The sequence below is a fragment of the Electrona antarctica genome (assembly GCF_951216825.1).
Source record: "Electrona antarctica genome assembly, chromosome: 23".
NCBI classification, from domain to species: Eukaryota; Metazoa; Chordata; class Actinopteri; order Myctophiformes; family Myctophidae; genus Electrona; species Electrona antarctica.
In genome coordinates, this window is record NC_136804.1 from 35,437,680 (window position 1) to 35,463,579 (window position 25,900).

Genomic DNA, 25,900 nt, shown 5'->3' on the forward strand with positions numbered 1-25,900 from the left:
AAAATGGCCACCATTGCGATGCCCTATAGACGATGTTTTAAACTCTGGCAGTTAATGAGTTGAATGATGATGGATGGAGTGTGTGAGTGAGGTAATGTTCCAGACGTCCCCCCCAGCACCAGGGCCATGTCTCAATCTTATCCCAGGGACACTCAGTGTGTTGCATCAGGTCTTTAATCTTGTCAATCACTTTCAGCCTGGCGTCGCTATTTTGGGGCATGTATCTATTCTTCTATCCATCTATACATATCCATCCATCTATCTGTTTATTAAGCCTATATGTTTTTAAACTTAAAAGATGATGTTAATTAATTTGATATAATGAAATATAGGCTATGCCATACTCCCATTATATTATTAAGTTCGAGTTGGGTGGCATATAATCAAGTTCAAGTTGGTCGTCTAGAATTTATTGATTGAAAATTGATTGAAACGGGGCACAGGTTCGATTCCCGCTCGGGACGCTGTGGGTGCTGGCGGCGGCGTGCCCATACCCGAGGCGGGGTTGGCGAAAGGGCCTTTCTGTGTGGAGTTTGCATGTTCTCCCCGTGTCCCCTAACGTAGGTACCCTCACAAAAAACATGAAGTAATCCTGGACTCTAAACTGCCTCCCCCTGGCCAGCCGGGGCGCCTGATGGAGGGGAAAGGAACTGGTTGGAATAACGTGTTCCTTCCACGCGCTACGTCCAACCAGGGAAACTCCCCCCTGTCAGGTGTAAAGGAGCATGAAGGAAGCACGAGTTCAAGTCCGTTGCTCTCCCCATGTCCCCCATATATGGGGACTAGGTTGGCGGAGGGTGTGTAGAGCCCAGGATCACATTAGATAATTGACACAGGGGTAAAAATGGGTTACAAAATCGTGGGATAAAAATTATTAAAAAAAAAGAAAGAAAATGTATTGAATACTAAAGTTTGCAAAGTTTGCTAAGAGGATAAGCCGTGAACACTGCACACGTGTGTGTGTCGTCGCTCGACCGGGGGAGCGATAAGTAGATGTACTTTCTTACTTTGCAGTTTGCACAACTGGCTAGCACACATCAATACACACTGCTCATCACACCGAGAAAGAAGACACAGCACAGACAATACTGCATACTTTGTAAAATAACTGCATTGAATATGTATTAATAAGAGACATCCATATCAAAGCAGTGTGCGTATAAATAACTCACATTGACCACGTTGACAAAGTCGTCATCAGACAGCGTCTCCAGCATCTCGTTGACGGATTGTCGGATGAGTTTGAGGGTGAGACCAGACACACTGCCGCTCCTACAAGTCACAAACATCACATAATAGACCAATTATAGACATAAACACATGCATATTATGGAATCATGTACATTGTACAAAGTTGTGAAGCATGCAAGAGGACATATTTTTGCATTCTGCAGTCACCATTCTCACTCGTGATGAAACATATTATTGTGTATTGTTTTACTGTGTTACCAGAATATAAATGTACTGAACATGAAAACAATAACATATTAGCTTATACAGAGAACAACACTCCGCAATACTGAACAAGATTTACAGAACAGATTCCCCTGAAGCCTAATTTATACTCTGTCGTAAGACAGTGTTGCTTGCTTTAACCCATTTTGACCTGAGATCAGATTCTAAAAATGTCTTCTACATCCTGACAGTTTTCTGAAAAAGCTATGTTTCTATGTCAGTCGTTCTTCGATTTTTCAAAAATAGCAGACCTACAAGCTCGTAGCGCGCCACTCGGTGGCGCGCTATGAGCTTGTAGATCTGCTATTTTTCAGGGGTTCCCGCCCAAAATGGGCTAACAAGCTGATCTACAAGCTAACGACGTGTTGCAAAGCGACACGTTGTTATAGGCAAGCAACACACTCCTGCTATGGTGTAGAAATTAAGCTTTAATCAGCCATGGAGAAGATCAGAAACATTGTTAACGAGCTGTGACACGGCTGGCTTTGATTAAAGCAGAGACTACAAAATGATACCCTGAAGATACACAAACACACCCAGACACACACTCCCAGTGTGGGAGAGAGCAACATGAAAAGAAAATACACAGCCAATATTCATCATGCTGCCAGGAAGGCTCCGCTAAAGTATTGCAAAAATAGTTGAGTATTCAAAAGTACAAATTACAAAGTACATTTTCTTTTTAATATCAAAGCATTGCTGTAAAAACAAATTGCAATGATTTTCCAGACAGAAAAATATCAATAATAGTTGCTTCGCATAGATCTACCGTTTTCACTATGATATAGGTTTACGTGGTTTATTCGGAAAATACTTTTTTCTTTCCTAGAAATGTATCCATCTTTGAAATGTACTGGAGTGAAAATATCCAAGTAAAGTACAGATACTAACCCATTTTGGGGCGGGAACCCCTTTTGGTGTTAGCATTATGTTATACTTTAGCTATTGAAAAATAGCAGATCTACAAGCTCATAGCGCGCCACCGAGTGGCGCGCTACGAGCTTGTAGGTCTGCTATTTTTGAAAAATCGACATAGAAACAGCTTTTTCAGAAAACTGTCAGGATGTAGAAGACATTTTTAGAATCTGATCTCAGGTCAAAATGGGTTAATGTGTCAGTCCTCGGGTTTTTTTCACCCAAATCACTGAATGCTCCTTTAATGAGATCATGTTCTTATTTTTGTGCTTTTTGTTGCCCTATACAATTAGAGCGTTAGACTTCGAACACTTGAACACAACATTCTCTTCTCATTATCCACTATTTTGGAACAGTGTGAATATACGTAGAATAGAGGAGTGTGTAGGTACCTCAGAATGTTTGAGAGATAATCCATTTAAAACAAAATAATTGAATAAACCAACCAAGAAAACTTTTCCTTAGACAGTATAGTGTGCTTTAATTTAATGATGTTCTTTCCTTACTAAAGTGGGCTATAAATGATGATATAATTAAATACTCATCTTAATTGGTTCCTACAGGTAGAGAAAAATAAATGGACAGAACAAAGAGGGGGGCACTTTTTAACCCATTTAGGCCTGACCTCGAAAATTATAAAATGTATTTTTAAAATGTATTTTTTTTCCTGAAAAACCTCATGTTTCTATATCTGTGGTTCTCAATATTTCATGTCAAGAACCCCAAAAATTATATGCATTTGGCCACCGACCCCCATCTGAAAATATGTTGTTCCAGGGATCCACCAGAAGCAAAGATTTGAGTTAAAAACTGAAACTCTGAAAGAATATCAAAGATTTGAGGCACATTTTCACGACTTTTCAAAAATAGCAGACCTACAAGTTCATAGCGCGGCACTCGGTGCCGCGCTATGAACTTGTAGATCTGCTATTTTTCAATAGCTAAAGCAATGCTTTAAACAACAAAAGGGGTTCCCGCCCAAAATGGGTTAATCTTCCTCTTGCGGTGGCAGTCTTTTGATGTCTGAAAGACTGTCAGCCTTCAGGCGGGCCAATTATCGGCGTCCCAGCCGAGGGCTTTGAGCAGTTTGAAATGTATTCTTTTCATTTATTATATTGTGTTGTCATTTAGCCCCCGTAGCGCTGCCAGCAGCTCCACTCCGCTGCGGTTATTAATTAGCGAGCAGCGCGTGGGGACGTCCAGTTCAGACAAATCACTTTTAATTCTTTGACAGCAGGCAGCAGATTTACGGTAAATTCCTCTCACGCGTCCAGTACTGTAACCAGAAGAAGCATGTCGCTCGTCACTGTCGGGTGGAAACCTTGTACGCCCAAAAACGTAACTTATCAGGACTTTTTTTTTGGGGGGGGGGGGGATAACCTGTGATCCAATATGTACAGTCACAGTGATGCAACGTATCTAAGTACAGTATTTCCAAATTTCAGTACTTTTACTTCCACTACATCTCAGAGGCAAATATTGTACTTTTACAACATTTGAAAAATGTAGTTACTAGTTATTTTGTAGGTTTTGATTTCTTATTTTCTTTTTCTTTAATTTTCATCCCACGGTTTTGTAAACCAATTTTAACCCGGTGCCAATTCCCTAAGCTCTACAGGACAGAGCGGGTCAGCAGAGCGGGTCAGCAGAGATGAGCGAGAGGACTGTCTGCTACTAGCTTGAAAGGCCTCTCGACAGGGCGTCATAAGAGTGACATCACATAAGGGTGCATCATAAGGTTAGCTGACATAAGGGTGACACAAGGTTGACAAAAGGGCGACATAAGGGTGAACGGTGACACTCACGCGTCCACCAGAATCAGCATGTCCTTGGGAGAGGCCGCCCCCTGAATGTACCTGAAGAGTAAGCAGACAACAGAGACATTAACGCACGTCAGAATGCATGCATGTGTACAAGGTAACGCATCGTGTACAATGTATGGTGTGTGTAACCTGTGTGTGTTTACGGTGCGTCTACCTGCGCACGTTAAGCCACGACAAAGCCATTTTTAGCCCAATTTATACTTTATACAATTTAAACTACTATAGTGTATTTTGGCGGTATTGTGTACCGAAAATAACACTTTTCGGCGTTTGGTTAAAACAAAAAGTAAAGGTTAAAGCTCTATATTCTGATAGAAATAACTGCTATAGTGTTCAGTAACAGGAATCTTCCCATCTCTCCAGCACTTTTTAGATAAACAGAAAATACATTTTCAGGTAGGTGAGTTGTGAAATGTCCCGTTTTGGGACACATTTGTCTTGCATTAGGTTGTCACAGACGTGACACGGACATATATGGAGATCAGGCCTGGAAATCCGTAATCCGTGTGGATAAGAATGTAGTTTGATGATTTCAACCTGTTATGTGCTCATTGTCTCTTTTTGAGGGGTGCTATAGTGTACCACATTTGTGATGATTTGATTGGCTGAGCACGGGATGTGATGATGTATGTATGATGATGAGAACGCACCCTTTCTTCACACAAGTGTGATTTTTTTATTAGTATTATTTTAGGAAGAAAAAAGAAAGGACTCTTGAAGTTTTTAACAGTAAAATGTAACTGGTGCGTTGCATGGGACAGCCAAAGGTGGCAGCGGTGGCCGAACGGATTGCGGAGCGGTCTTGATACCGGAAGATCGCCAGTTCGAATCAGCGATCCGACACGTTAAAATTACCACCGCTGAAGTGCCCTTGAACAAGGCATTGAACCACTACGATGAAATGTGTTCTATGAGCAGGGCCTGGCTGGAAACAAGTTCTTGAGCTTAGCCCAGATACCCTGGGTAAATATAGTAATCATTTCATTTCATTTAATTTCATTTAATTTCAAACAAACAAACAAACAATAACAGTGTTGCATTTTTTCAACCATAGTGTATTCAAAATGGACGTCTTCAAGTGTAGTATAATACAGGTTGTGGTGCTGTAGTATGGTGCACGTTGCATTCCATCACATGTTGTCCAATTAAGCTGGTCTACGCAAAGTCTCTGATTGGAGGAGTCGTCATTTTGATTGACAATAGCTCTGTGTCGACTAAAGCCTCGTCTCTCTCTCTGGAACCTCTTGCTGAAAATCCCACCTTCCTGTACTGTACAGATACTGTTAACTGTTATGTAGGCTCAGGAAGTGTCAGAAAGTCGTCGGGGACGGTTCAGAGCCTGCTGACGAGCAGCTTCACCAGGGACGGTTCAGAGCCTGCTGACGAGCAGCTTCACCAGGGACGGTTCAGAGCCTGCTGACGAGCAGCTTCACCAGGGACGGTTCAGAGCCTGCTGACGAGCAGCTTCACCAGGGACGGTTCAGAGCCTGCTGACGAGCAGCTTCACCAGGGACGGTTCAGAGCCTGCTGACGAGCAGCTTCACCAGGGACGGTTCAGAGCCTGCTGACGAGCAGCTTCACCAGGGACGGTTCAGAGCCTGCTGACGAGCAGCTTCACCAGGGACGGTTCAGAGCTGCTGACGAGCAGCTTCACCAGCTGGTATGGGAGCTGCACAGATTTTCTGGATTTTCGGGGGTGGGGTGACCACCGCTCCGGTGGTGAGGTGACCACCGCTCCGGTGGTGAGGTGACCACCGGAGCTGAAATAACGTTGAGCGGTGGTGAGTAAAAACAGAGAGAAGGGCTGGGGTGGTGGCGGTGGTTTGCTCTTCACCGCGGCTCAGTGACGTCATGTTGTAGTTCGGTGGTCACCTCACCACCGGAAATCCAGACTATGAATAACGCTTAAGGCTCTCAGAAGGGTGGTGCTAAACAAGCCAAAATGAACAATTAACTTATCCATGCATGTTACGGCCTTGTATGCCGTTTGAGTTATTTTAAACCTTTTTAAAACCTTTTACGTGGGGTAAAATTTAGTATTGTTATTTATTTACTGTTTTCATAATTATGTGTATTGAGGAGCACACCCAACCTAAGTTTTTTTGAGTGGTGCAAAACCACTCCAACAACTGGCTTTGTACCCGTGTACCCGTGTTTGTTTGTACCAAAAAAACGAGCATGGTTGCTATGGTTAGCAACCAAAAAAACGAGCATGGTTGCTATGGTTAGTATGTGACGTCACTGACATCACAGATATCACGTCAGAGTGAATCAATCTCTATATAATCAATCTACAATAAATGTGTAGTTGCACCACTCAGTTCACACGGGTGTGATTTTTACTTGTACATCTGTATTTATGTGTATTTTGGAGCCAGCTGAGGTGGTTCGGGCATCTGGTTAGGATGCCTCTCGGGCGTCTCCCTAGGGAGGTCCTCGACGCACGTCCCACTGGGAGGAGACCCCAGGGCAGACCAAGGAGCAGTTGGAGGAAACACATCGACTCCCTGGCCTGGGAACGTCTCGGAATCCCCCCAGGAGGAAGTCACTAATGTTGCTCTGGAGAGGGAAGTCTGTATTTACATCACCACCTTCCCCACAACGATGCCCAACACAAACACATGGATGGATCTGTATTTACATCACCACCTTCCCCACAACGATGCCCAACACAAACACATGGATGGATCTGTATTTACATCACCACCTTCCCCACAACGATGCCCAACACAAACACATGGATGGATCTGTATTTACATCACCACCTTCCCCACAACGATGCCCAACACAAACACATGGATGGATGGATGGATGATCTGTATTTACATCACCACCTTCCCCACAACGATGTCCAACACAAACACATGGATGGATGGATGGATGGATCTGTATTTACATCACCACCTTCCCCACAACGATGCCCAACACAAACACATGGATGGATGGATGATCTGTATTTACATCACCACCTTCCCCACAACGATGTCCAACACAAACACATGGATGGATGGATGGATCTGTATTTACATCACCACCTTCCCCACAACGATGCCCAACACAAACACATGGATGGATCTGTATTTACATCACCACCTTCCCCACAACGATGCCCAACACAAACACATGGATGGATCTGTATTTACATCACCACCTTCCCCACAACGATGTCCAACACAAACACATGGATGGATCTGTATTTATATCACCACCTTCCCCACAACGATGCCCAACACAAACACATGGATGGATCTGTATTTACATCACCACCTTCCCCACAACGATGCCCAACACAAACACATGGATGGATGGATGGATCTGTATTTATATCACCACCTTCCCCACAACGATGCCCAACACAAACACATGGATGGATGGATGGATCTGTATTTACATCACCACCTTCCCCACAACGATGCCCAACACAAACACATGGATGGATGGATGGATCTGTATTTACATCACCACCTTCCCCACAACGATGCCCAACACAAACACATGGATGGATGGATGGATCTGTATTTACATCACCACCTTCCCCACAACGATGCCCAACACAAACACATGGATGGATGGATGATCTGTATTTACATCACCACCTTCCCCACAACGATGCCCAACACAAACACATGGATGGATGGATGGATGGATCTGTATTTACATCACCACCTTCCCCACAACGATGCCCAACACAAACACATGGATGGATGGATGATCTGTATTTACATCACCACCTTCCCCACAACGATGCCCAACACAAACACATGGATGGATGGATGGATGGATCTGTATTTACATCACCACCTTCCCCACAACGATGCCCAACACAAACACATGGATGGATCTGTATTTACATCACCACCTTCCCCACAACGATGCCCAACACAAACACATGGATGGATGGATGGATGGATCTGTATTTACATCACCACCTTCCCCACAACGATGCCCAACACAAACACATGGATGGATGGATGGATGGATCTGTATTTACATCACCACCTTCCCCACAACGATGCCCAACACAAACACATGGATGGATGGATGGATGGATCTGTATTTACATCACCACCTTCCCCACAACGATGCCCAACACAAACACATGGATGGATGGATGGATGGATCTGTATTTACATCACCACCTTCCCCACAACGATGCCCAACACAAACACATGGATGGATCTGTATTTACATCACCACCTTCCCCACAACGATGCCCAACACAAACACATGGATGGATCTGTATTTACATCACCACCTTCCCCACAACGATGCCCAACACAAACACATGGATGGATGGATGGATGGATCTGTATTTACATCACCACCTTCCCCACAACGATGCCCAACACAAACACATGGATGGATGGATGGATGGATCTGTATTTACATCACCACCTTCCCCACAACGATGCCCAACATAAACACAAAGAAGAGCATGATGAGGAATAGGGTCACCACATGCTGGCCCTCCTCCTTCACCATGAGCCCAGATGGCACCACGTTGGCCGTGCTCTTCTTCAAACCGGGATCCTCCCGAATCGCTTTCTTCTCTTCCCGTAGCCTCTGTGCTTCCATCTGCAGCACCTCCTTGCACTCCTCCACGCACCTGAGCATCACCTCTTCGTTGTCCAGCGTGTAGCCCGTGGACTTCTTCGTGGACGGCGGCGTGGAGGTCTCCGACTTAAGCTGGCCGGACGTCGTCGTCATCTTGTTCGACTCCATGATGTTGTGCGTTTTCTTTTTTTCCACGGGCAGCTCAAACACACACCTCAGCTTGGAGTCCATCGGTTTGTCTGGCTTGGCCTTCTCCCAAACTCCCGCCATGCTGGTCACGCCAGGGGGCACCACTATGGACTTGACCATGAACTTGTGTTGGATCTTCTCCGCGGGGTCATAGTCAAAAGGCTGCAGCATAAGTGAGACGTTGGTGGAGGTGCCCGCGTTGATGATACCGCTGTTCGGCCGGACCGTGTACATGCGTGCCGCTGTCGTCTTTATCTTGAAGCACACATTCCTGTCCGTGGGGTTGGAGAGCTTGAGTCTCGTGGTGACCACGTCTGTGAACGGACCTCGGAATGTGAGCTCGCGCTGAGGCTCCAGGAGCAGAACCTGTTCTGGCCTGGCCATGTCGCAGTGGCTGGACCAGGCTTTTCTCTGAGGCTCCAGGAGCAGAACCTGTTCTGGCCTGGCCATATCGCAGTGGCTGGACAACAGAACCTGTTCTGGCCTGGCCATGTCGCAGTGGCTGGACGAGGCTTTTCTAGACGGAACCACTTTCTGGATTGTTGGACTCGTTATGACGTCACTGGGTAATGTAACGTCTACGGTTGTGATTGATGTTAAATGGGCTCTAGAGGCTGGCTCCCTGGCGCTGACCGAGTTACTATGATGCAGCCGGAAAGGGCGCGAGAGCAGGCTTGTGCAACGTCACAAGCCCTGCCTAATACCTACGTATAAACACTCAACAGGGAGAGGGACAAGGCGATGATGGCAGGACTTCAAAACCTTTTGAAATAAAGCGTATTGATGCAACGATCGTGGCTAGCGTTTCAAACACGCCGACAGTGCAAGAAGCAAAAAAACTGTGCCTTCCATTAGCTTTAAATACCTGCTGATGATGTCATTGGCTGATGATGTCATTGGCTGATGGATGTGGGATGCCTTTTTGAGCTATCCACCACCAGCCTCTGAGACACGGAGTAGTAAGCAGATGTACCGTCTGCTCGGCAAGGACAGTTAAAAGGTGAAGTGTTCCCTTCCTATCCAAGGTTTTGTGTTCTGTTCTGTGAGGCCCAGGTACTATCCTCCTCCTGACGGGCCTTTTGAAGCTAATATAATTTCACAATGCTTCATAGTGATGGCTCCAAGCTTTGTTTGTGTACACTTTGATTTAGTTAGCTTCGGTGGGCTTTTTTTAATCATCAGATTGCGCTTGTGGGTTTGTTGGACGTGAATGTTTGTTATTCTCTGTCTGTGCAATGTATTTGTGTTTTCTGTTGCTCTATGAGGCACAGTTTTTTGAGTGGCCGCGTGTGCTTGTGAATGCAGGTGTGTGTGTGTGCGTGCGTGCGTGCGTGCGTGCGTGCGTGCGTGCGTGCGTGCGTGCGTGCGTGCGTGCGTGCGTGTGTGCGTGCGTGCGTGCGTGCGTGTCTGAGAAACACTCAGAATAACAGGTTGGAGTGGATCGGAGGTTACGGAGAGGCTGTCCACTCACCAAGGTCTTCTACGGACATCGTAGAGGTCAATCTTATTGGGCGTTCTACTTGCGTCCATCCAGGGTGACGCTAGGATCAGGCCAGAGGAAAAAGAACATTAAGGAACACTGCATGGCCAGGGTTATTGAATGATGACCACTTTCCATTTGATTTCACTCCCTCAGTCCCCTGTTGTACGCACTACGCACTCCCTCAGTCCCCTGTTGTACGCACTACGCACTCCCTCAGTCCCCTGTTGTACGCACTACGCACTCCCTCAGTCCCCTGTTGTACGCACTACGCACTCCCTCAGTCCCCTGTTGTACGCACTACGCACGCTGAGTTTCACTCCCTCAGTCCCCTGTTGTACGCACTACGCACTACGCACGCTGGGTTTCACTCCCTCAGTCCCCTGTTGGACGCACTACGAGTTTCACTCCCTCAGTCCCCTGTTGTACGCACTACGCACGCTGGGTTTCACTCCCTCAGTCCCCTGTTGGACGCACTACGCACTACGAGTTTCACTCCCTCAGTCCCCTGTTGTACGCACTACGCACGCTGGGTTTCACTCCCTCAGTCCCCTGTTGGACGCACTACGCACTACGAGTTTCACTCCCTCAGTCCCCTGTTGTACGCACTACGCACTACGAGTTTCACTCCCTCAGTCCCCTGTTGTACGCACTACGCACTACGAGTTTCACTCCCTCAGTCCCCTGTTGTACGCACTACGCACGCTGAGTTTCACTCCCTCAGTCCCCTGTTGTACGCACTACGCACTCCCTCCGTCCCCTGTTGTACGCACTACGCACTCCCTCAGTCCCCTGTTGTACGCACTACGCACTCCCTCCGTCCCCTGTTGTACGCACTACGCACTCCCTCAGTCCCCTGTTGTACGCACTACGCACTCCCTCCGTCCCCTGTTGTACGCACTACGCACTCCCTCAGTCCCCTGTTGTACGCACTACGCACTCCCTCCGTCCCCTGTTGTACGCACTACGCACTCCCTCCGTCCCCTGTTGTACGCACTACGCACGCTGAGTTTCACTCCCTCCGTCCCCTGTTGTACGCACTACGCACGCTGGGTTTCACTCCCTCAGTCCCCTGTTGTACGCACTACGCACTCCCTCAGTCCCCTGTTGTACGCACTACGCACGCTGGGTTTCACTCCCTCAGTCCCCTGTTGTACGCACTACGAGTTTCACTCCCTCAGTCCCCTGTTGTACGCACTACGCACTACGCACGCTGAGTTTCACTCCCTCAGTCCCCTGTTGTACGCACTACGAGTTTCACTCCCTCAGTCCCCTGTTGTACGCACTACGCACTACGCACGCTGAGTTCCACTCCCTCAGTCCCCTGTTGTACGCACTACGCACTACGCACGCTGAGTTTCACTCCCTCAGTCCCCTGTTGGACGCACTACGCACTCCCTCAGTCCCCTGTTGGACGCACTACGCACTCCCTCAGTCCCCTGTTGGACGCACTACGCACTCCCTCAGTCCCCTGTTGGACGCACTACGCACTCCCTCAGTCCCCTGTTGTACGCACTACGCACTACGCACTACGCACGCTGAGTTTCACTCCCTCAGTCCCCTGTTGGACGCACTACGCACTCCCTCAGTCCCCTGTTGTACGCACTACGCACGCTGGGTTTCACTCCCTCAGTCCCCTGTTGTACGCACTACGCACGCTGGGTTTCACTCCCTCAGTCCCCTGTTGTACGCACTACGCACGCTGGGTTTCACTCCCTCAGTCCCCCGTTGTACGCACTACGCACGCTGAGTTTGAAATCTAACAGTGGGATGGTTCTCGAGATGCGCGAAGGACATCTATATATAAAATAATCTATCTATCTATCTATCTATCTATCTATCTATCTATCTATCGCTATCAGCATATGAGTCAATTTGGCGGTTTTGGACATTCAGCGATCTGACCGATTCTGACACGGCACAGTAAGTACACTTTTTGTTTTTTCCTACATTTTTTATCCCACAATTTTGTAACCCATTTTTCCACCCCTGTGTCAATTATCTAATGTGATCCTGGGCTCTACACACCCTCCGCCAACCTAGTCCCCATTTATGGGGGACATGGGGAGAGCAACGGACTTGAACTCATGCTTCCTTCATGCCTGAGTGTCCAAGTCGCTCCTTTACACCTGACAGGGGGGAGTTTCCCTGGTTGGACGTAGCGTGTGGAAGGAACACGTTATTCCAACCAGTTCCTTTCCCCTCCATCAGGCGCCCCGGCTGGCCAGGGGGAGGCAGTTTAGAGACCAGGATGACTGCATGTTTTTTGTGAGGGTACCTACCCTACACATTTGTGACCAGATTTGACTGAGAGCCTGCCATCGCGCAAATTACAGCTTTTTACCAGAGGAGAAAAACCTTTTTTTTTTTTTTTCTGAAATCGACATGTAAATATGAAATAAATGCTTAAACATGTAGCTAGGTGTAATGTTAGAGACCACAGAAGTGAACCTTTCAAGCCTGTTTTCTCAACTCGCTGTTTTCTGCAAGACATTACTCTATAAGCCATATCTCCAAAACTGGTGGGTCAAACTGAACAACCAATATGTCAATTTGAAGCTATGATTCCCTGCTTTCATATGACGTGAAAACGAAAATTAAAAAAAATCCAATGGCAGTCCCTCAGTCAAATTTAGTCACATTTATAGAAAGGCTGCACGTTGTACCCGTCAGAGTACACATAGGTTAATTAGCTGCTGGGGGGGGGGGGGGGGCTCACCTGGGAAGTAGCGAGCCAATCCGGTGGCAGAACCAAACACCTGCCACAGCAGAGAGGGGTCGGCCTCAAAGTTTCTGCGGAACACGTCCTCCAACGCTGCGGTCCAGTTCAGCTCATTCAGCACTATGGTGGCTGGAAGAAACACACACACACACACACACACACACATTAACATTAACATTTGGTGTTAGCATTATGTTATGCTTTAGCTATTGAAAAATAGCAGATCTACAAGCTCATAGCGTGCCACCGAGTGGCGCGCTATGAGCTTGTAGGTCTGCTATTTTTTTTAAATCGAAGAACGACTGACATAGAAACATAGCTTTTTCAGAAAAATGTCAGGATGTGGAAGACATTTTTAGAATCTGATCTCAGGTCAAAATGGGTTAAACCTTTCTCTCACCATGGACCGGCTGACAGTTCATAAAATGTGTGCGGACCGGCATGGTTCGGAGGGGGTTGTGGCTAGCATGGTATTCGTGTATCCGTCGTAGTTTTGGCAGATAACCATCTATCTACCGTGCAAATCATTCACCTAAATAGTACCGTTATCAACAAGGACAGGGCGATTCCAAAGGGTTATGCCAAACTGGTGTTCTGACCAAAGCCCCGGGGTCACCGAGAGGAAGCGTCGAAGCCAAATGGTCATGATGGCCGAAAGCAGGAACTGCAGCTCGAGCCGAACTGGGCCAAAAAACATGAACGCACGTCATACTACGCACGCACAAACGACCCGCGATGCTCGTTCCATGCTTTCGTACCGGTGCGTTCATGAATGCAATTCTAGTGGCGTTTTATCAGGCCCCGAAATGGGCAGAGCCCACCACCTTTCCGACCCGGGAGAAGGGCTGAAAAGGGAGTATGCGCTGGGTGACATCCATGCAAATGTTTGGGAGGGGAATCCCGGTGCCGTCTCTATTAACCCATTCTGGGCGGGAACCCCTTTTGGTGTTAGCATTATGTTATGCTTTAGCTATTGAAAAATAGCAGATCTACAAGCTCGTAGCGCGCCACCGAGTGGCGCGCTACGAGCTTGTATGTCTGCTATTTTTGAAAAATCGAAGAACCACTGACATAGAAACATAGCTTTTTCAGAAAACTGGTTCTGACTTGATCGCATTGTGCTTTCACGATTATTGTGTCTTGTAAAAAGATCCCAGGGTGTGTGTGTGTGTGTGTGTGTGTGTGTGTGTGTGTGTGTGTGTGTGTGTGTGTGTGTGTGTGTGGGGGGGGAATCATATATAGTAATTCTGAAAGTGCTAACTCCCATTGGTCGTGTGTCACGAGTAAATGAGCCAATGAGCATTCTCAGACACCAGGGTCACAGCTCACAGTCAGCAAGCTCACAGCAACAAGAGCAGAGGGGACTCAGGGGAGCAGAGTGAGGAGGAGAACAGAGCGGAGGGGACTCAGGGGAGCAGAGTGAGGAGGAGAACAGAGCAGAGGGGACTCAGGGGAGCAGAGTGAGGAGGAGAACAGAGAGGAGGGGACTCAGGGGAGCAGAGTGAGGAGGAGAACAGAGCAGAGGGGACTCAGGGGAGCAGAGTGAGGAGGAGAACAGAGAGGAGGGGACTCAGGGGAGCAGAGTGAGGAGGAGAACAGAGCGGAGGGGACTCAGGGGAGCAGAGTGAGGAGGAGAACAGAGCGGAGGGGACTCAGGGGAGCAGAGTGAGGAGGAGAACAGAGCGGAGGAGACTCAGGGGAGCAGAGTGAGGAGGAGAACAGAGCGGAGGGGACTCAGGGGAGCAGAGTGAGGAGGAGAACAGAGCGGAGGGGACTCAGGGGAGCAGAGTGAGGAGGAGAACAGAGCAGAGGGGACTCAGGGGAGCAGAGTGAGGAGGAGAACAGAGAGGAGGGGACTCAGGGGAGCAGAGTGAGGAGGAGAACAGAGCAGAGGGGACTCAGGGGAGCAGAGTGAGGAGGAGAACAGAGCGGAGGGGACTCAGGGGAGCAGAGTGAGGAGGAGGAGAACAGAGCGGAGGGGACTCAGGGGAGCAGAGTGAGGAGGAGAACAGAGCAGAGGGGACTCAGGGGAGCAGAGTGAGGAGGAGAACAGAGCGGAGGGGACTCAGGGGAGCAGAGTGAGGAGGAGAACAGAGCGGAGGGGACTCAGGGGAGCAGAGTGAGGAGGAGAACAGAGAGGAGGAGACCCAGGGGAGCAGAGTGAGGAGGAGAACAGAGCGGAGGGGACTCAGGGGAGCAGAGTGAGGAGGAGGAGAACAGAGCGGAGGGGACTCAGGGGAGCAGAGTGAGGAGGAGAACAGAGCGGACTCAGGGGAGCAGAGTGAGGAGGAGAACAGAGAGGAGGGGACTCAGGGGAGCAGAGTGAGGAGGAGAACAGAGCGGAGGGGACTCAGGGGAGCAGAGTGAGGAGGAGAACAGAGCGGAGGGGACTCAGGGGAGCAGAGTGAGGAGGAGAACAGCAGAACTGAGCGGAGGGGACTCAGGGGAGCAGAGTGAGGAGGAGAACAGAGTGGAGGGGACTCAGGGGAGCAGAGTGAGGAGGAGAACAGAGCGGAGGGGACTCAGGGGAGCAGAGTGAGGAGGAGAACAGAGCGGAGGGGACTCAGGGGAGCAGAGGGAGGAGGAGAACAGAGCGGAGGGGACTCAGGGGAGCAGAGGGAGGAGGAGAACAGAGCGGAGGGGACTCAGGGGAGCAGAGTGAGGAGGAGAACAGAGCGGAGGGGACTCAGGGGAGCAGAGTGAGGAGGAGAACAGAGCGGAGGAGACTCAGGGGAGCAGAGGGAGGAGGAGAACAGAGTGGAGGGGACTCAGGGGAGCAGAGTGAGGAGGAGAACAGAGCGGAGGGGACTCAGGGGAGCAGAGTGAGGAGGAGAACAGAGTGGAGGGGACTCAGGGGAGCAGAGTGAGGAGGAGAACAGAGTGGAGGGGACTCAGGGGAGCAGAGTGAGGAGGAGAACAGAGCGGAGGAGACTCAGGGGAGCAGAGGGAGGAGGAGAACAGAGTGGAGGGGACTCAGGGGAGCAGAGTGAGGAGGAGAACAGAGCGGAGGGGACTCAGGGGAGCAGAGTGAGGAGGAGAACAGAGCGGAGGGGACTCAGGGGAGCAGAGTGAGGAGGAGAACAGAGAGGAGGGGACTCAGGGGAGCAGAGTGAGGAGGAGAACAGAGCGGAGGGGACTCAGGGGAGCAGAGTGAGGAGGAGAACAGAGCAGAGGGGACTCAGGGGAGCAGAGTGAGGAGGAGAACAGAGCGGAGGGGACTCAGGGGAGCAGAGTGAGGAGGAGAACAGAGCGGAGGGGACTCAGGGGAGCAGAGTGAGGAGGAGAACAGAGGGGAGGGGACTCAGGGGAGCAGAGGGAGGAGGAGAACAGAGCAGAGGGGACTCAGGGGAGCAGAGTGAGGAGGAGAACAGAGCGGAGGGGACTCAGGGGAGCAGAGTGAGGAGGAGAACAGAGTGGAGGGGACTCAGGGGAGCAGAGTGAGGAGGAGAACAGAGGGGACTCAGGGGAGCAGAGTGAGGAGGAGAACAGAGTGGAGGGGACTCAGGGGAGCAGAGTGAGGAGGAGAACAGAGGGGACTCAGGGGAGCAGAGTGAGGAGGAGAACAGAGGGGACTCAGGGGAGCAGAGTGAGGAGGAGAACAGAGGGGACTCAGGGGAGCAGAGTGAGGAGGAGAACAGAGCGGAGGGGACTCAGGGGAGCAGAGTGAGGAGGAGAACAGAGCGGAGGAGACTCAGGGGAGCAGAGAGAGGAGGAGAACAGAGCGGAGGAGACTCAGGGGAGCAGAGTGAGGAGGAGAACAGAGCGGAGGGGACTCAGGGGAGCAGAGTGAGGAGGAGAACAGAGCGGAGGGGACTCAGGGGAGCAGAGTGAGGAGGAGAACAGAGCAGGGGAGCAGAGTGAGGAGGAGAACAGAGCGGAGGGGACTCAGGGGAGCAGAGTGAGGAGGAGAACAGAGCGGAGGAGACTCAGGGGAGCAGAGTGAGGAGGAGAACAGAGCGGAGGGGACTCAGGGGAGCAGAGTGAGGAGGAGAACAGAGAGGAGGGGACTCAGGGGAGCAGAGTGAGGAGGAGAACAGAACGGAGGGGACTCAGGGGAGCAGAGTGAGGAGGAGAACAGAACGGAGGAGACTCAGGGGAGCAGAGAGAGGAGGAGAACAGAGTGGAGGGGACTCAGGGGAGCAGAGTGAGGAGGAGAACAGAGTGGAGGGGACTCAGGGGAGCAGAGAGAGGAGGAGAACAGAGTGGAGGGGACTCAGGGGAGCAGAGTGAGGAGGAGAACAGAGTGGAGGGGACTCAGGGGAGCAGAGAGAGGAGGAGAACAGAGCGGAGGGGACTCAGGGGAGCAGAGAGAGGAGGAGAACAGAGCGGAGGGGACTCAGGGGAGCAGAGTGAGGAGGAGAACAGAGCGGAGGGGACTCAGGGGAGCAGAGTGAGGAGGAGAACAGAGCGGAGGGGACTCAGGGGAGCAGAGTGAGGAGGAGAACAGAGCAGAGGGGACTCAGGGGAGCAGAGTGAGGAGGAGAACAGAGCGGAGGAGACTCAGGGGAGCAGAGTGAGGAGGAGAACAGAGCGGAGGGGACTCAGGGGAGCAGAGTGAGGAGGAGAACAGAGTGGAGGGGACTCAGGGGAGCAGAGTGAGGAGGAGAACAGAGCAGAGGGGACTCAGGGGAGCAGAGTGAGGAGGAGAACAGAGCAGAGGGGACTCAGGGGAGCAGAGTGAGGAGGAGAACAGAGCGGAGGAGACTCAGGGGAGCAGAGTGAGGAGGAGAACAGAGCGGAGGGGACTCAGGGGAGCAGAGTGAGGAGGAGAACAGAGCGGAGGAGACTCAGGGGAGCAGAGAGAGGAGGAGAACAGAGCGGAGGGGACTCAGGGGAGCAGAGTGAGGAGGAGAACAGAGAGGAGGGGACTCAGGGGAGCAGAGTGAGGAGGAGAACAGCAGAGCAGAGTGAGGAGGAGAACAGAGCGGAGGGGACTCAGGGGAGCAGAGTGAGGAGGAGAACAGAGCAGAGGGCACTCAGGGGAGCAGAGTGAGGAGGAGAACAGAGCGGAGGGGACTCAGGGGAGCAGAGTGAGGAGGAGAACAGAGAGGAGGGGACTCAGGGGAGCAGAGTGAGGAGGAGAACAGAGCAGAGGGGACTCAGGGGAGCAGAGTGAGGAGGAGAACAGAGCAGAGGGGACTCAGGGGAGCAGAGTGAGGAGGAGAACAGAGCAGAGGGGACTCAGGGGAGCAGAGTGAGGAGGAGAACAGAGAGGAGGGGACTCAGGGGAGCAGAGTGAGGAGGAGAACAGAGCGGAGGGGACTCAGGGGAGCAGAGTGAGGAGGAGAACAGAGCGGAGGGGACTCAGGGGAGCAGAGTGAGGAGGAGAACAGAGCGGAGGGGACTCAGGGGAGCAGAGTGAGGAGGAGAACAGAGCGGAGGGGACTCAGGGGAGCAGAGTGAGGAGGAGAACAGAGGGGAGGGGACTCAGGGGAGCAGAGGGAGGAGGAGAACAGAGCAGAGGGGACTCAGGGGAGCAGAGTGAGGAGGAGAACAGAGCAGAGGGGACTCAGGGGAGCAGAGTGAGGAGGAGAACAGAGCGGAGGGGACTCAGGGGAGCAGAGTGAGGAGGAGAACAGAGAGGAGGGGACTCAGGGGAGCAGAGTGAGGAGGAGAACAGAGCGGAGGGGACTCAGGGGAGCAGAGTGAGGAGGAGAACAGAGCGGAGGGGACTCAGGGGAGCAGAGTGAGGAGGAGAACAGAGCGGAGGGGACTCAGGGGAGCAGAGTGAGGAGGAGAACAGAGCGGAGGGGACTCAGGGGAGCAGAGTGAGGAGGAGAACAGAGCGGAGGGGACTCAGGGGAGCAGAGTGAGGAGGAGAACAGAGCGGAGGGGACTCAGGGGAGCAGAGTGAGGAGGAGAACAGAGCGGAGGGGACTCAGGGGAGCAGAGTGAGGAGGAGAACAGAGCGGAGGGGACTCAGGGGAGCAGAGTGAGGAGGAGAACAGAGTGGAGGAGACTCAGGGGAGCAGAGTGAGGAGGAGAACAGAGTGGAGGGGACTCAGGGGAGCAGAGTGAGGAGGAGAACAGAGCGGAGGAGACTCAGGGGAGCAGAGTGAGGAGGAGAACAGAGCGGAGGGGACTCAGGGGAGCAGAGTGAGGAGGAGAACAGAGCGGAGGGGACTCAGGGGAGCAGAGTGAGGAGGAGAACAGAGCGGAGGGGACTCAGGGGAGCAGAGTGAGGAGGAGAACAGAGCGGAGGGGACTCAGGGGAGCAGAGTGAGGAGGAGAACAGAGCGGAGGGGACTCAGGGGAGCAGAGTGAGGAGGAGAACAGAGCGGAGGGGACTCAGGGGAGCAGAGTGAGGAGGAGAACAGAGTGGAGGAGACTCAGGGGAGCAGAGTGAGGAGGAGAACAGAGTGGAGGGGACTCAGGGGAGCAGAGTGAGGAGGAGAACAGAGCGGAGGGGACTCAGGGGAGCAGAGTGAGGAGGAGAACAGAGCGGAGGGGACTCAGGGGAGCAGAGTGAGGAGGAGAACAGAGCGGAGGAGACTCAGGGGAGCAGAGTGAGGAGGAGAACAGAGCGGAGGGGACTCAGGGGAGCAGAGTGAGGAGGAGAACAGAGCGGAGGAGACTCAGGGGAGCAGAGTGAGGAGGAGAACAGAGCGGAGGGGACTCAGGGGAGCAGAGTGAGGAGGAGAACAGAGCGGAGGGGACTCAGGGGAGCAGAGTGAGGAGGAGAACAGAGCGGAGGGGACACAGGGGAGCAGAGTGAGGAGGAGAACAGAGCGGAGGAGACTCAGGGGAGCAGAGTGAGGAGGAGAACAGAGCGGAGGGGACTCAGGGGAGCAGAGTGAGGAGGAGAACAGAGCGGAGGGGACTCAGGGGAGCAGAGTGAGGAGGAGAACAGAGCGGAGGAGACTCAGGGGAGCAGAGTGAGGAGGAGAACAGCAGAACTGTGAAATAAATCGCCTGCAACCTTAACTGCTGTACTGCCTTTGGCGCCTGAAGTCCCCCCACAGGCTCAATAAAGGTCTTGTCTCATCATCTCTAGCCCATTCTGACCTGAGATCAGATTCTAAAAATGTCTTCTACATCCTGACAGTTTTCTGAAAAAGCTATGTTTCTATGTCAGTCGTTCATCGATTTTTCAAAAATAGCAGATCTACAAGCTCATAGCGCGCCACTCGGTGGCGCTTCTATGAGCTTGTAGATCTGCTATTTTTCAATAGCTAAAGCGTAACATAATGCTAACACCAAAAGGGGTTCCCGCCTAAAATGGGCTAAACCATTCAGCTTGATAGTTTAGCACTGGTGGAAAGAATTTACTTAAGTACTGCACTTAAGTACAATTTGGACTTTACTTGAGTATTTCCAATACTTTTACTTCTACTCCACTACATCTCGGATCCAAATATTGCACTTTTACTCCACTTACCAAAGTAAAAGTACTCATTGTGCAGAATGTCTCATTTCAAGTTTTCAAAATGTATTAAAACCTTTTGAAAATAGCCGATCTACAAGCTCACAATGTGTCGCATCGCAACACATTGTGAGCTTTTGCAGGTCGGCTATTTTCAAATGGCCGAAATGTATATATAGGGCCGAAGAGGGTAAGGTATGTTGTGTAATAATAGTCAAAATCTACAAAGTAACTAGTAACTAAAGTTTTCAAACAGATGTAGTTGAGTAAAAGTACAATATTTGGATCTGAGAGGTAGTGGAGTAGAAGTATTGGGAATTGGAAATACTCCCCGAATAAGTAAAGTACAAATACCTCCAAATTGTACTTAAGTAAAGGTACTTAGTTACTTTACACCACTGACCCCCCCCCCCCCCCCCCCCGCCCTTTTGTCACGGCTCAACAGACTGAGAACCATTTTAGCGTCACTTTTCAACATTAAAGGACCACTTCACAACTTTTCAACCTATCTTCATATAATAGGTCCTCACTAATAATCATGATAAAATGGCACAATTTTTTTCTACTCAGTCTGTCTCATAGGAGGGCTGTGGGCAGTTTAGAAACCATCCTCCAGTGACATCATCATTAGGCAGATTTATTTTTTTAAACACGATTATTTTACAAAAGATGTTTAGATTTTCATTATCGTGAGAACGATGGCTTCCATTTTTGCATTGCAACTTTTCAGGACTAGAAAGCCTGCAGTTTCTATTAGCTTGTATTCCCCATCGATGATGTCACTGGAGGACGGTTTCTGAACTGCCCACAGCCCTCCTATGAGACACGCACACGCCACGGCACGCGTCCCTCTGGTTTTGACTTTGAAGTATACGACACCAACGACAAAAATGATCCAATAAAATAAATAACCTAAACCTATTTGTGGACTGGATGTGGTTGACAATGACAACCAGAGAGAGAGAGAGAGAGAGAGAGAGAGAGAGAGAGAGAGAGAGAGAGAGAGAGAGAGAGAGAGAGAGAGAGAGAGAGAGAGAGAGAGAGGGAGAGGGAGAGAGTGAAGAGATAAATAGAGGTTAGAACACTGAAGGAATGAAAACCTGCAATCATCATATCAAGGAGGGCCATTCGCTCAATGATATTGCACGTGTGCGCACGCACACACAGAGAGAGAAGGGGAAAATGGGTGAATGAAAAGGTCCTTAATTTACCAAGATTCACCATCCCACGCTTATTGGTAAGAAATTCTGGCATACGAGTGAAACCACAGTTCTATGACGTGATATTAAACACATCTATGGGAATTCAGAAAGAAAAACATGACCCAGGTAGGATGACCCAGGTAGGATGCGTACATTTCATCAGACTTCTGCTCTATATTGCTCAAGCAAATAGTATCTGTGAGTGAATGTCACTGTGATGACGGAGCTATAGAGACAGAGTTACACTTCTTAACACAATGTAAAAACTACACAAATATTAGAGAGGAGTTCTTCCCAAAATTTGAAACAAATTTCCCATAATTCCAAAGTATGACAGAAAGGGAAAAATTACCACTCATTCTGGGGGAACAGAAAGAATGTGCAGTTTTGGCTGCAAATTATGTCAATTCCTGTCACAAGAAAAGGGACAACCAGTAGGACACACATACAGTATGCCATGTTTTATTTTCTGCACCACCTGCTTTATTTTATTTTATTTGTATTTATTTTTTCATGTCATTGATATTATGTTGTTATGTTGTTGTTTGTCATATCTGTGATTGTGCTTTGGCAACACTTGTAAAATGTCATGCCAATAAAGCCTGTTGAATTGAATTGAATTGAATTGAATGTCATGTGCTTCTGGTCTCCTAAATGGACAGGCACCCACATGACACGTCACACAGATACAGGAAGTAAAGCCAGATGGCCTGTCTTGGTTTCCTATCGTTTGTCTTTGGTGACAGGAACTAAGGAAGGAAGAGTTCTAATGTAACCACTTACTGTAAGTCCTGTACTGTTGTCGTATGCAAAATCAAACATTGTATGCAAAAAGAAAAACTATTTCATCCACTTGTTTGTGACAGTAAAGTTGATCCTTGACTCAAATGGAAAATCGCTGATCTACAAGCTCACAGCTTATTCACCTACAATGACATGGCCAACATAGTATGTGGTTAATGCACGTATATGTCTCTGTTTATTCACCAGGCTACGTTTGCATCTGTGGAACATGTACAGTGCAGTACCGCAGCGTACACTTACAGTAGTTGACTGGGTGCAAAGAACACACACACGTTTTAACCCATTTTGGGCGGGAACCCCTTTTGGTGTTTTAAACATTATGTTATAATTTAGCTATTGAAAAATACCAGATCTACAAGCTCATAGCGTGCCACTCGGTGGCGCGCTATGAGCTATGAGCTATGAGGTCTGCTATTTTTGAAAAGTCGTTAAAATGTGGCGCAAATCATTGAATATATATTTCAGAGCGAACATTTTTAACTAAAATATTTGCTTCTGGGGGGTCCCTGGAACTACATATTTTGAGATGGGGGTCCGTGGCCCAATAGAGATAATTCTGGGGGTCCTTGACATGAAAAAGGTTGAGCACCACTGACATAGAAACATAGGTTTTTCAGAAAATTGTTTTTTTAATCGACTTCAGTCCAAAATGGGTTAATGAGCATGTGTGAAAATCAGCCAGAAGGCGATGAGATATGGATACCAACACACATACGCATTCCATTTTGTCCTAGTTATCTCCACCCTGGTTGTCTGTTATCTGTTGCCCGGCAGGAACATTTACTCACAAAACAGCTTATGTGAGAACAATCATGATGATTGCCAATTAAATGACACAATTAATACTGTCTGATTGGTTAGTTGGGATTCTTTTACATGATGTCCCACATAATATCATACATTTCCCATAATCACACTAATGCTGTGTTACACAAATTACACACTATAATTGCATTTTCCTCAGACAACAAATACTACAGCATGGATGAAATGGGATGATTTTATTTTAATCTTTAAAAGAGAAAGTTTCACGGTCGGGAGGGTGTGCGGGGACGAACACAATCAAGCTGATTACAGCGTTCTGGGATGACGTCCAGCTCGTCACAAGGGCACAGACAGCATGACGGACTGGAAAAGATGTCCACAGACAAGAGAGAGAAAGATGGAGAGAGTGACAAAGAGAGAGAGAGAGAGAGAGAGAGAGATGGAGCTATTTGTACCTCGCAACCCGACAGTCAGCGTCCCAAATGAACGGAGACATAATATCGAGCACAGCGTGAGTGCAAGAGAAAAAAATCTACTTGTACGCTATGCTTTTTTACCAACGGGCCTGTGACTTTGGCACAAAGACTGCATGCGAGCACGCACGCGCGCACGCACGCACGCACGCACGCACGCACGCACGCACGCCACGCACGCAGTGTATCTCAGCATGTCAAGTGTGTAGGGGTGTTTGGGGATGACAGGTGCCACACAGTGTTAACGCAAACAGACAAATCGGATCAGATCAGTCGGTCTGGGCCCTGTGACTCCTGACACTCATATTGTCCCCCTTCATCAATCCACAGGCCCCTTAATAAGGCGCACACACGCACGCACGCACGCACGCACGCACGCACGCACGCACGCACACGCACACACGCACACGCACACGCACACGCACACGCACACACAAAGCATGAAATCTGACACGGACACATGTACAAATATCAGCTTGGCAATCCTTTGGTGAGATTGCATATTATCCCATATATCCTAACCTCAACCATAACATATAGCCATATACATAAGTTAAGCACCCTTAAAGAACACGAGACTCGGTTATATGCTCTCTCTCTCTCTGACAGTGTGATATATATATATATCACATTACAGTGTGATATAATTATCCCACTCAGCTGACCCAGGGTTATTCCAGACCACTGCCATGCTCCTTCCTGACCTGTAGGGGACCAAACTGAATAGGGCAGAGTCCCCCCCCCCCCCCCCCCAAAAAAAATATATCCTATTGATTCTCCTCGCCCTATGGAGACTTGAATTCATGGATATTTGGTTTGTCTCCATGACTGCTTGGAGCTCAGAGACTCAAAGTGAGGGGTTGAGTCAGTGTGTCACTCGCGTTACGGAAAGAGGAGATATGCTCGCTGACCTATCTGGGCCACGTGGCACGGGAACTGTTGCTTCCCAAGACTACTTAAGGGTGCTTAACCACATGAACTAGTGCTTCCCTGTTCTGGGGGCAAAACATTCAGCAAAAATCACACCTGTGTGAACTGAACGGTGCGACTATACAGACTGTACTGTAGTACAACGTACTACTCATACTGTGCTGTGCTGTACTACAAACTGTACAGTACTGTATTAGTACTGTACCGTACTGGTACTGTACTATACGTAATGTACTATTATTACTGTACCGTGCTGTACCATACTGTAGTACTTCTGCCTAGGGCAATGTGTGTGTGTGTGTGCGCGCGCCGCCCAACAGTGCCACCCCAGGTCACATAGTGCTACTGCAGCTGTCCGTGCTGAAACGGACATACATACATACACGGGGAGAGACAGACAGACAGACAGACAGACAGACAGACAGACAGACAGAGCTGTTGGAGTGGTTAGGCACCGCTCCAAAAATAGCACCTGACGCTGCCATTTGTAGATCGGCTATTTCCGGGCTACTTGTAGGTCAACTAAGTATATATGTATATATGACTAAGAAATGGTTACACAACGAAACAGTGAGGTGACCACTGGGGTACACAACTGGGGCCACTAGGGTGTGTGTGTGTGTGTGCGGGTGTGTGTGTGTGTGTGTGTGTGCGCGCGGGTGTGTGCGTGCGTGTGCGCTATATATAGGCTGGTGCACATTGTTGGACAGCACTGGCAGGCTAAAGTTAAACATACTGGACATAGAGAGAGAGAGAGAGAGAGAGAGAGAGAGAGAGAGAGAGAGAGAGAGAGAGACACTGTGCATGCGTGCGTGTACTGAGAGAGAGAGAGAGAGATAGAGAGTACTTACAGCCTTCATAGATGTCAGTGGGGATGTGCACACCGGTGGTGTTGTAGGACACCAGTCTTTTGAAGTTTGGGTCGTCGTGGAATTCTGGGACGTATCGATTCTTCGTCCTGTCTGTCTGGTTGAGCTGTACGGAGAAACATACACAGACCAGTGACACACTATTAGAACGATTTATCCATCTATCCATCCATCTATCCACCTACATACCCACATACCCACCTACCCACCCACATATCTACCTACCAATGGCGTGCACAGATACACTAGGGGGTGCTAGAGCACCCCCTGCCCTTTTTGCAATGTAAAAAAGAAAAACTTTTTTTTGTGGTGTACACTGTACAGTATGTGGACCATGGTGACATTGATCAATTCTT

General features: G+C 49.5%; 2 protein-coding genes across 2 annotated transcripts in view; both read right to left on the bottom strand.

Annotated features, from left to right (window-relative positions):
* LOC306916765 (voltage-dependent calcium channel subunit alpha-2/delta-1-like) overlaps positions 1-25,900 on the bottom strand; it is a 142,040-nt gene that overhangs the window by 49,895 nt on the left and 66,245 nt on the right. The window contains exons 6-10 of the mRNA XM_079494779.1: positions 25,527-25,650; positions 13,136-13,267; positions 10,408-10,477; positions 4,176-4,226; positions 1,173-1,272 (exon numbers count right to left, since the gene is read on the bottom strand). Coding sequence (XP_079350905.1) covers positions 1,173-1,272; positions 4,176-4,226; positions 10,408-10,477; positions 13,136-13,267; positions 25,527-25,650 — 477 coding nt within the window. The remainder of the gene's footprint in view (positions 1-1,172; positions 1,273-4,175; positions 4,227-10,407; positions 10,478-13,135; positions 13,268-25,526; positions 25,651-25,900) is intronic.
* LOC306916314 (vesicle-associated membrane protein-associated protein B/C-like) lies at positions 8,577-9,320 on the bottom strand (the record flags this gene model as incomplete). Its single annotated transcript, XM_079494148.1, has 1 exon — positions 8,577-9,320. The coding sequence occupies one exon, from the start codon at positions 9,318-9,320 to the stop codon at positions 8,577-8,579; it is 744 nt and encodes a 247-aa protein (XP_079350274.1).